We start from the raw sequence: 12458 nt of genomic DNA, 5'->3' as shown, positions 1-12458 counted from the left end.
CTTGATAATTGCACGGTATGCACAACACAATGTTAATGCTGAAAGTAGATTAATATAATTTTCTTGTAGTTACAGTCTGGGTAAAGCAATATTAAACAGGTAAGAGAAAACCAGAAGTGAAGTAAAGCCCAAACACTGCGTTATGACCTGCTGATTATTTTCCACTAAGGTCCGTAGCTTGTTCATGGCCTCCTCAGCCTCAGCTGCTTCTATGATTCCAACACTGAAAGCAGAGACACAGGAACAGGCCACAGAATAGGCAAGTACCTGAAAAAAAATGTATTTAATTCTGTTAACCAGTGTCTGATCAAATTCACTGTAGCAATGTGCACATGGAGTAATGTGCCAGCATGATAAAAAAGCATTTTAGAATCACAGGATCATAGAATAGATTGGGTTGGAAGGCACCTTTAAAGATCATCTAGTTCCAACCCCCCTGCCATGGGCAGGGACACCCTCCACTACACCAGGTTGCCCAAAGCCCCATCCAACCTGGCCTTGAACACTTCCAGGGAGGGGGCACCCCTAAGTTCTCTGGGCAAACTTCTCTGGGCAATTTTCAATTTATACTTCCAGATGTTTATTCCCTCCCTGAAAGAGTCTTCACTGATGCTAACGTTAAACAAATACAACTAATGCTGGGAAGTGCTTCTGGTTTTATGTACGTCAAACTCCCGATCTTCCACACAAATGTAGTTACTCTTCTCAACACAAGTATCTGATCATTATTAACGTGAACATACAGAGCATGCTGGGATCCCATCACGGCTACAGGCAGGTCCGCAAGGCCAGAAGAGAAGCATGTAGTAGAACTGTCTCCCACACACAGTGCATGACTGGCCTCGCGTCCTTGCAGAAGGATTCACAAGTGACACTGTTTTTCTGTTCTTTGGGCTTAGACATGGAGAATAAGGAAAGGAAGTCTGAACTTTCAACAAGGCAACTGTGCCAACTGTTTAATGTCCTTTGTACCAAAGATAAGCAACGGAACAACACCTGACTATAATGGAAGTAGAGAGCACCTACCTACTGTGCAAGATTGGCCACAATTTTACTTGGAGCAAGTAATGCTCAGATTGTACCTCTTGCTGCCGCAGGCCAAAGTTACCTCTCAAGGGCAGGATTATATCCCAGCCATTTACAGCTCTGAAAGAACCTCTGGAGCATCTCATAAATATAGTAGTATTCAGTAGTTTGCTGGCCAAATTTTACTCATATAATTGTCTGTACAATTCCTTACAGAGATTTTAATTGAAAAGGGTAGGTTGTGCTTCTCATCCCAATCTATCTCATGATGTTAAACAGCTGCTGCCTTTCATCTCAGAAGTTGCTATATTGAACCTAGTTTAAGTTCAGTAAAGCACTTTGAGATCTCTGGGGAGAGATAAATGATTTCATAGCTCTAAGTTCATTTTAATGCATGAACCATAAACTGCAAAAGGCTAATCCCCAACACATATGTACTGCCAAAAAAATTAAACTCCATAAAAGATGACCTTTAATAAAGAGCTTTCACAGCAGTACTGAGAGGGGAAAGAGAATAATACTACCAATCTCTGCTAATTCCCTTAGAAAAAACACAGGATTATGCAACTCAGCTGTTCAGCTGCTGCAGGCTTACATACATCAGGTACAGGGTTGCTTTTTTTTGTGCAAAACACCTGCTTATTCTGATTCTTGTTTTCCGTTGTAAACTCCTCCAATTCCATGAGTTTTCCTTCTCAGGTTTTACCTCAACAAAATTATAGACTTAGTGCACGGACCACGTCAAAACTTAAAAGACATATTTTGGCAAAATAAACTGAAATGCATGCTCTAACTTAGCAGAGCTCAGTTTAAGTCTTCAAAACATAGTTATAAAGTTATAAAGAGAACAGCAAATGGGGCCATAGCAGCATTGACAAGTGCAAGATTCACTTTAGCTAGTTACAGCAACTTTCAAAGAAGGAAACAGGAGGCATATTGAAGGAGGAAGTATTAGCATTAGGGTTCTCTCTGAAAGTAACTTGCTGTGTGCTTTCTAGTAGATCAGATGAACAGTAAAGAACTGTATATAAGAGAGACCCATATCCACAGCTAGTCAGGACTCAACTTTCAGAAATTTAATTTGAGGTTAAGGAATTAAAGAAGCACTTCAAAGAATGATGTCTGTAATCTTTTCAGGCAGTTTCTTAATGTCTGTGCAGCATTACAGATTATTCTATTATTATTATTGTTGTTTTCTTTACCAGATATAAAACCATATATTGTGAAAGAAATGATAGAAACCAAGCATTACAGTACTAAAGATACAAAGCTTCAGTAAAAAAGAGTATAGTTATTAAAGGGAGGCAACAAAGTAAAAGAAGATTCAGAATTTGCAGTAAAATAGGTCATACCTCCTGGACCCATCTGCTTTGGTCCTCACTGCTGTCCAGGTATTTGCAGAGTTTTCGCAGTGAAGCAGAAACATGCACTCGTGATTCTGTTTGGCTACTGTGACTCATAAGTGAAAGAACAAGTCCTACTCCCAAAATACATCCAGTGCTTAAAGAGAAGACAAAAGAAAAAGGATTAAGTATGCTTTGGCAGCTCTGAACTCTCTTTTCACCCCAACATTGGTTGCTGAGCAAAAAGACCTCTTGGCCTGACCTAATAACTAGCCCTGTGGATAAATACTTAACACAGTCAATTTTACAAATGGTTTTTATTTCACACATAGATGATACTTTTTGGAAGACACAGGATGAAAGAAAAGTGTAAGAAGTAAATGTGCATTTCAAATAATAAATCCAACACATACAGCCTCATTATTCCTTACACCCCTGAAGAACCAATAGCCCCACCAACAAGCACATCAACTAGTATGAAGGGAGTATGGATCCAAACTTCCACATCTGATTTATACTGATATCCCAAACTCTGATACCCCAGTTAAACATACTAATTGCAGGTCCACTGGCTGTATTAGGGTTTGTTGCTCTCAAATTCCTGCAAGACGTGTTCCAGTTTGCAAAAATAATGAAATTAGTGAGCCAGAGGGTAGGTAAGATGGCTGTACAGATTAAGGTATTCACCTGCATTTCAGAATGTGACTGTCAGGTATACATTCTAACCCATATGTATTAAAATATTCATATTCAACAGTGGACCAACTTCAACAGAGCAGACATATCCAGTACATATAACAGTTTGATGCTGAGGATACCTAAAATTGCAACAAGAACATAGCCTCAAAGTACATAATTTAATAGGGTAGCTGGCACGAACAACTTCACAGGCTCTGCCTCTTTTTCGAATTTGACCAGAAATCCCATTCTGGACCAGAGAACTCTTACTAAATTTAGCACCTGTGCTCCCGCAACAAGTTTCAGTTTCCCAAGGTCATCACTCACAATACTGCAGAGTTTTGTCAGAAAATTTCCAACCAGTTCTGGCTGCAGTCATGAGATACTAAAAGCACAGCAGATACTCCCTGCTCTGAAGGTGGTCTCTCACTGGCACACATACACAGTAGCTTAAAGAAGTCTTATCTGAGTCTTATCTGAGGATGAAGATTTTTTCCCCTTGCGCATCTCCCTGAGCATGCCAATGACAGACACTGCATGTAGTGAGCAGTCAAATACATGTGGCTAGGATCTTAGGTATTCTTCTAAGCTTCTGCTATCCAACTTAAAACCAGGAATATTTACTGCTTTTACTCAGCTAAGTAAAAAAGAAACTTCTGAGAATAACTTCAGTCATATTTATAAGGTAATGTTTTTCAGTAACTGGGGGTGAAGATGATGAGCATGGCTAGAATACTTGGAGTGGTGTCTTGGCAGTGGTGTCTTCTTTTTCCAATGAAGAAAATGAAGCAACCCTTTGGAATCAATGTTTTTAAGTGGCATATCTGAATTCATGAACAGCCAACAAAATAAGGACATGGCTTATATGCAAGAGTTCTATACACAATTATACGCTATTGCTTGTTGACAAAAATACAGAGAAAACAAAGTTCCTAATTAGAACTACAATTTTTTTTATGTTATCTCTTTGCAAAGACCCAAAACATAAGTGGCGACTGAAGTAAGAGTAAAACCTTGTTCCCTCTGCCCCCTTTTTGTAACTAGCAATTGTGTTCACTTAGGTGCCTTGTTTGTGATCTACACAAAATTCATATTTAAGTGCACTTCATCCACACGGTATCTCAGATTTCCCAGCATGTTTTAAGTGTTTTACTACCAATGCATCAGACATACTGCACTACTGTCATGAGTCATTTTTGAATCTACTGTAATTTATCTCAATAACATAACTTGGCAGTGTACAGGGCAGTACAGTTCATCACACACAGAATGAAAAACTTCATGAACAAATCATGAAACAAAATAAAAGGTTTGTAATTTAGGATGAAGGAAAACTGCTATTTTTTTTACAGGCCAAATCCTGATAATACTGAGGTCAGTGGAGTTTGACAGAGTTCTGTAAAAATAATATAAAGTTTTTGATTGAAGATGCCTTAAAGTAAAATCAAACAGCTACTGACCTTGCGAAAAACTCCACAAAAAACCAAGTCAGTTTAATGTTCCACACCGCAATTTAAAGGAAGGCTACAGAGTATTTCAAGTTTCATAACAATTTGCTCTTTACCACATCTTTACTCAACATGTATCAGTATTTATGATTTGCCCAATATTTATTCTTACAGATGCAAGTTAGTTCTGCCATGCTGCAACTTTACACAGAAAGCCACATTTGCAAGGGTCTTGTAGAATTCATCCTCAATATGGGAAATGTACCAATGCAAGCCAAAAAAACTCTACTGCCCCTTGGTATTCTCAAAAACTTTTTACGTGCAAACTTTTCAAAAGGTCAGAGTTAACCCAATCTCCAACATGTTTTCTTTGTCTGCAGGAAGGCAGGGGGGGAAGGGGTGAAGCAAAACCTTCCAATAGAGAGACCATATGTAGAGCTCTTTTTTACCCATATGCTGTACTGTTACAACTGAAATGCTGCTGGTTTTTTTTTTAAATTTATTTTTTTTCCCAGTACACTGAAGTTGATCTGACAGAAATCTATAGAACATAATCTATAAGAAAAGTTAACAGACATGAATGTACATGCTTGCTGAACCTACGCTCTATGTAAGTTAGGCTTGGGAGAAAAAAAATGAACTGTTGTATAGCTTCTGTAACCAATAAGTCTGACAAAACCTATTAGCATAAAGAACTGTCTGAATACACCTGTCATGCACATTTTCCATACATGTGTATATTGAAAAGTGGTAAATCAGGATATTTTAAAAATATACTTATTTTAGTTTCTGTCTAACATAAGGGCAGATTTAAGGTCCACTCACAGATCTCTTGATAACATGTGAGTGCATTCCATTTAAAATTAGGAGCAACTGCAAAGCTCCTAAGGCTCTGCAATCGATGAAACTCCATTTCAGTTAAAAACTGAAGCAACATCATATTAACATCCTTAACCATCTGAAATGTTTTTTCTCCTTTAAAAGATTATAGTTTCACTTTTGGGTTTTTTTTTTTTCCTGTGTGGTTACGACAGATAAGAGAGTACTGATTTACGAGCATTATTCTCACAGTGACCTTTTCTGAGACGAAACTTTAAGTTCAGAGTATTTGATGCAACTTAAACAGATGTAGAGATTCTTATGGAACATAAGTGGACTGTCACCAAACTAAAGCACTGGCTCAGGGAAAGGTTCTTACTGCTTATTGAAAACAGCTCTGTTTTCATCATTCCTCTTACCTCCTCCCCCAATTTTAAAATGAGAATTTTCCTAATTAAATGAAGAAAATTATATATAAAAACAATATTCCTATCAAGGCTGACATGATCACTGAAATGTGGTCGTGTGAGCTCCAGTTTGCACAGCACACAGATTGATAAACCACTTTCTTATCTAGACAAAAACAAAACAAAAACTTCAGCAAAAACCTCTCTTTCACAATAACGAAAGTCCTTCAGTGCGTGAGATGTCTCACTTCACACCCTGGCGAAGTGTGTCACTGAGCAGAGAGGCATATTCTTCTAAAACAACCAGGAGCCATGCCACATCGCACAAGTCTACAGCCGGGCGGGGCGGGGGGGAAGAGGTGGGGCGGGCTGCGGTGGAGGCCCCCGCGTTCCGCTAGGGGGCAGCATGATGCCGGAGAGCTGCCGGCCTGCAGAGCTGCGCGCGCCGCGCAGGGCCAGGGGCTGCTATCGGGAGCCCTCCCGGCCGCCGCTAACCTCAGGGCAGCCGCAGGAGAGGATATGATTACTGCTGGCATTCAGAAAAAAGGGAACTCCGACCTCCCACATCTGTACCGCATAATATACCTACTCTCAAAAAACTTGCAAAATTTCTTTTAACAGAAAAAGAGAATCGCCTGTTTGGCACGGGTGAAACACTGATGAAAAGGTCAGCGTTAACGCTTACGTCCCACAGTTGGCCATGCCCATCGTACTGGATGAAAAGGCTGGAAAGGCCCTTGCTTTGGAATAGCAGTTTTAAAGTGGAGAAATGCCAAACTTGGACAAGTCTGCAACATTTACAGCTTTATGTTACTACTTTGGTCACAGAGTGCTCACAGTAAGCACCAAGGCACCATTAACCTTTAAAAGATAGAGCAATTACGCCCAGCATAAGAAAGAAAAAACCCCACCTACCCTTCAATCTTCCCTCTCCTGCTTGCCATTGTTACACATTCTTCTGGAAACCTCTGACTGCCAGCAAAGACTAGTTTGGCTTTTCTGTGATGCATTTATCTCCAGCCAATAGATTGCACAAACGAGCAGCAACAGGTATAACAAAGTGACACAACTGATGCAGCTCTCTGTGCATCATGGGTCTCACCCTGTGCCACTCAAGAGGCAATCCAAATCCTAATGAAGCTATACAGCCCAATGGTCTGCAGCTGTGACCCCTCACAGCTTTTCAGAAGGTCCACTGGAGAAGGGGAGTTCAAACACGAATTATTGGTCTTTTTCCTTTGAACAGGGAAGACCTGGGCAGAATAACATTCAAAATCAAAACCCTACGCACCTACACCGAGGCACTCAAGATACTGCAGTTCCTTCCCTATATTAAAAGCGAAATGACTGGTGTGGAAGACTGTCCTGGTTTTAGCTGAGAGGGTTGATTTTCTTCATAGTAGCTAGTGTGAGGATATGTTTTGGATTTGTGCTGGAGACAGTGTTGATAATATAGAGATGTTTTTGTTCTATGGACTTATTGTTGAGCAGTGTTTACACAGGGCCAAGGCCTTTTCTGCTTCTTGCACTGCACTGCCAGCGGGATGGCTGGGAGTGCACAAGAAGTTGGGAGGAGACAGACAGGACAGGTGACCCAAACTGACCAAAGGGATATTCCATACCATATGACGTCATGCTCAGTTTATAAGGAGCTTGGGGGGAAGAGAAGGGGGGGGGCGGCGGCGTTCGGAGTGATGGCGTTTGTCTTCCCAAGTAACCGTTACGTGTGACAGGGCCCTGCTTCCCTGGAGATGGCTGAACACCTGCCTGCCCATGGGGAGTGGTGAATGAATTCCTTGCTTTGCTTTGCTTGTGCGCGCGGCTTTTGCTTTACCTATTAAAATGTCTTTATCTCAACCCACGAGTTTTCTCACTTTAACTTTTCCAATTCTCTCCCCCATCCCGATGGGGGGGGGAGCGAGTGAGCGGCTGCGTGGTGCTTAGCTGCCGGCTGGGGTAAAACCACGACAAAGACATACTACTATGTTATGTTAGTTGTTTAATGGCAACTGACATGTGTTTTATTGTTCAGTTATTCCAGGTTTGCCAATGCTAGTAATTGTGCAACACCTTTCAATAATTTCTTGCCCTTCTGGTGGGCTGCTCCTCTTTTTGGGACACCTGAGGCATAACTTCAGTTGGTTAAATGAAATATATTTGCTTTACTCTGCCTTCAACATGTCATCCACAGCTGTTGAATTGGCTCTCCCAGATAAGTAAGCCACATGAGGCAGCTGCTCCCAGAGTTCATGCTGTGTTGTACACACATGCACATTCCAGTAAGAGGCTCCAACGCAGAAGCAGCTAAACTTCATTGAACACCTTGGCAACCACCCAAGAGCACCAAGGAAGGACTTTCAGAAACATCTTTCATTAAAGAACATGTGCAGATAAGCAATCCTGCTCCTAGAATTGCTGGTATCTTCCCACTGCCTGTGAGTAAGACTGTGGGGTTCTCTATACGTGCCCAAGATTTTTTTACTTGTGGGTTGGCAGGGATTAGCAGCGCTGGTCATTGCTTCCTTTCACCTCGCAGTATGGACTGTATAGAAAAACCTGTGTGTATCTGTTAGATATATGCACATATGCACTTATATATGTTCATATATAAAGTATTTTATATCTATATTTATTTATGGACACACTCACTTAGAAGATGGTACACAGAGGAATAAACCAACAGGAACATCTTAAAATTCAGCAATCTCCAACTCATAGTCCTGCACCTGGCAACAGACAGACTAGGACCAGAGGGTCTGGGCATCAGCTCCTAGGGATAGCCTTGGGCATCGGTGGCAGCAAGCTGAGCTGGGGCCAGATATGCACCCAGGCAGCGATGAGTGCCAGCAGTGCGCCCGCAGCATGAGCAGGACAGAGCCATGACAGCCAGGGCAAGGATCACCCCTCCACTCTGCCCACCAACACACCTGGAACACTGCTCTAAATGCAGGAAAGACACCAATAAAATGGGAACAAGTTAATGGGAGGCTACTGAGGCAAGGCTGGAGCCCTTGCCCTGAGAGGCTGTGAGACCATCGCCTCACGGCTGGTTCATCTGTGAGAAGGGATGGCTTTGAGGGTACCCAACAGCATCTTGCTGTGACAGGAAAGGATTGAGGAGATGTAGCTGAGTTCTTGCATGGTGGGAGGCCAAGAGGCAGTGGGCACAAACTGAAATATCAGACGTTCACATGGAGATAAGGACAGCCCAAAGGTGGAGCTAGGAGCCAGAGAGACTGTGCAGTCTCCAGTTGTGGGGGTTTTAAATGTTGACTGTAAAGCCTCAGGCAATGTAGCCCAAGTCCATGGCTGAGTCTGTTTTGGGGAGGGATGTGGATCTCTGAAGGTCTTGCCAGCCTGCATGAGTTGGTGATTCTATGGAAGTACTCGGAACATGCTGTGTCCTTATCCTATCTTTATACTCTTCTATGTAGAATTAAGGGATAAAAGCATGAATTAAAAAGGTGGAGCTCAAAATAAAACAAAATATCATCAATAATGAAAGAAACTCACTTGTACTCCAGACTGGTGTCAAAGCAGCAGTCTTCCAGTGCATCCAGGGACTTCATTAGAACTAAGTTCATCTGTTGACCGGGTACATCACTACAAAACCAAAACAAGTATTAATCTTCTCTCATAGGATATTAAACCTGCAAATACTGAACATGCCAGTAAATACAGTTATTTTACTGCTGTAACAGGTTTTCATACTACTCTGTAAGCAATAACTATATGACTGGTCATTTGTGTCCCATTCATATAAAAATACTCACATAATAAAAACATATTCAGACCTTAACTGGCAACCACTATTGCTACAACACCCAGAAACCCAGCACCCAGGATTTTTAAAACGTGCCTGACAGTAGGAAGGTACTGATAGAACATGATCTCAGCTAGACCTGTAACTATTTATAAACTGAAAATTCACGACATTTTAAGATTTTAGCTCCATAAATATCTCTCTCAATCTTTTTGCTTGATTTATTGATTAAAAAAAAAAAGGAAGCACTTACATCTCACTCCAAAGACGTCATAGGGACTCCCCTCTTATAAAACCTGTACGCAGTTATCTTAATGAACACGACAACCCTAATGCAACTAACTCAGTGATTTGGTATTAGCTACAGCTACATCCCTTCAAGTTTTGCTGTTGTTGCAAGTCAATGCTTGGAAGAATGTGTGAGATTAAGCACACAGGGCAGTGGAAGAGTAAAAACTTATTTAGTCCATAAGAAAATTTTAGAAAAATTTATGAATTTCAACACCCCTCACCAAACAAACAAAAAAACCCCCAAACCTCCAAAATAAAGATTCATATATTCCAAAACACCAAGCTGATCTAATGTCATTCTCTTTAAGAGCCTTTTAATGCTTGTGTGCAGCTCAGTTGTTACCACTGACTAAATATCCAGAGACAGTCCATCCCCCAAATTATGCGGCTGCCAGCAACGCATCAAGACACCAAAGCATGAAGATTAGAACCCAGCAATGCTGCACAGTGTTTTAACAAAGGCAGGTGCATCAGAAACATTAGCTTCACTGAGCAAATTAACAACTGACAGCTAAATCTGTTTGATACTTGTTCTTGTGCACCAATTAAACATTTATTATGAGCATATAGGCAGACAGAATCCCTAGCAGTTAAGAAGTTGGAGGAGTATAAAGCCAGACCTACTTAATTTCACTAGAATCACTGGAAATTTGCAACTGAGGTCAACCCTTCTGTAAAGGAGGCATTTTCTACCAACTTCAGAACATCTCTCTCCTGCCAACATAGCTGTAACAGCACACCTTAAAGACAGCCCGTTGCACTACTTCTGTTGTAGCTCTATCCCCATATGCGTAACTCACATGATATAAGTGGACACTATCCAGTGTCCAGAGCACCACTTAGAAAGGAACCAATGAGAACTGTGAATTATTTTACAGTTAAGTCTCCTAGGGCAGCTAGGCCCCCTTTAAAAGCATCTGTGTGGCTCTCCTAGCTGACTGCTTTGCACATTTACCTTAGGATATTATGAAAATTAATCATTCACCCTGAAGGAATGTGGCAAAATATACAGGACAGCACTGGCAGGGTGGGTGGTGAAAACTGGTGATAAAAGACACTTTTCAAGAAATGTTGCAAAGCCCCTCAAGAGTCATTTGCCTATAACTTGTAAATACTTTAATTCCTCAGAACTTAAGGCCACATGCAGGAAAAAGAAGAAAGTTATTTGCACACCTACATTACATATGGTAACCCTTACCTAACTTTTTCTTCATACAAACGTGAGATAAACATCCCCAAACCAAGGCCCATGTGGATTTGAACAGCTTGAGACTCATCAGCATTTGGTTTCCCAGGTAACCTGTCTGTCAGCATAATCAGGACCTCCTCAACCTTCTCCTTGCATGACACAATGAAAACTGGCACCAGGAGAGACAATGCAGTGGCCGCACAGGAACGAGCTATAATACTAGCAGTATTTTCACCCGAATAGGATTTCTAGAAAAATATGAAAAAGAATTATTTTTTTTCTTTTACTCTTGGGGGAGGGAAATAAAATTCCTTTCCAGGTAGTAACAGTCAGCACTTCAGGAAATTAAAAGAAATACCTATACAGCAGCAAATAGCAGCACAGATGTATTGCAATCTGACAATAAACAGTTTTCATGGAATTGACTATGGTAACTTTCCCATTTGCTTCACCTTGTAAACAGCTTAAAATTAGGGTAATTCAGAATATAATTTCAAAGTGTAAATAAAGATTGTTAAGTATGAAATTGTAAACAAAGGATAACACAACATGCAACTAGAATTCAACAGTTAGTTTGCACATAAATACATTGATCTATTTTAGTTTTCACCTTCCTTGTTAAAATATCCAGCAGCATGATCAGAAGGGCAAACAGAAACCAGCCATGATGTTAATGTACTTCTGTCATTATAACATGTCGAGAATTTAGTGAGTTGGCAAAAGCATTGCCTTAAAAGCATCACACCTAGGATGATAAAACATCATGAAATCTTGCAAGATAACCAGTAGAGATATTCTCTAGAAGAAAGATCCCTTACAAAGGTTTTTCATTCCTTTCCATTTTGAAAGGTAAAAGCGATACAGCTACTTTTACTTATAAAGCAATGGACTGGTTGTAAGCAATAGCCTAATGTGTATTTATCAACTTTCATATGCAACTCTGAAAAGGAAAAGAAAATAATCCCACAAGGATAAAAGGCACTCTGCAAGACTGTGATTTCTATTGTGTGCCTTTGAATTTTACAAGCATAAGACTTTTTAAAAAGTTGGTTTTTTTAAACAGTGGATTTTAGAAATGAAACACTGTCACATTGTTTCATCTCAAACCCACCTTTTTTAAACAGCATTATTTTCAAAGGCAAGAGTCACAAAACAATTTGGCAAGAACTGCTAGTGCCAACCAAGTAGTTGAAATCTCCTCATGTCCAACTAGTCTAGCATTCATTCAGCACTACATTTGATTTGGTGATCTATGTCCCCTATGAGTGTTGACAGGGGGCACATGTCAGAGCTGACTTGGGTCCGTCAGTAATTTTCAGGTTTTTGATGCTAACATCTCATCTACTATACACAGTTCATGAATGCAGTTAATTAAGTTCTGGTTAGAAAACATCATGATACGTTAGCAGTCTGGCATTTGGCCTTGTAGGACCCAGGTTCGCTTCTGCATCTGTGGCACAAAATCTCCAACCTGGTCATTTGTACCACAGATGG

The 12458-nt window shown here is 40.6% G+C and overlaps 1 protein-coding gene across 8 annotated transcripts in view; it reads right to left on the bottom strand.

The window, feature by feature from the left end:
- The window catches only part of FOCAD (focadhesin), a 136007-nt gene that overhangs the window by 20645 nt on the left and 102904 nt on the right, over window positions 1-12458 (bottom strand). For all 8 annotated transcript variants that reach the window (XM_054809384.1, XM_054809385.1, XM_054809390.1 and 5 more), the window contains 4 exons: window positions 10974-11212; window positions 9235-9324; window positions 2379-2526; window positions 148-267 (listed from right to left, as the gene is read on the bottom strand). In XM_054809384.1, coding sequence (XP_054665359.1) covers window positions 148-267; window positions 2379-2526; window positions 9235-9324; window positions 10974-11212 — 597 coding nt within the window. The remainder of the gene's footprint in view (window positions 1-147; window positions 268-2378; window positions 2527-9234; window positions 9325-10973; window positions 11213-12458) is intronic.

The sequence above is a fragment of the Grus americana genome, chromosome Z, assembly GCF_028858705.1.
Source record: "Grus americana isolate bGruAme1 chromosome Z, bGruAme1.mat, whole genome shotgun sequence".
In the NCBI taxonomy this organism is placed as follows: domain Eukaryota; kingdom Metazoa; phylum Chordata; class Aves; order Gruiformes; family Gruidae; genus Grus; species Grus americana.
The sequence above is the reverse complement of the archived record's forward strand: the minus strand, read 5'-3'. Positions and strand labels throughout refer to the sequence as shown.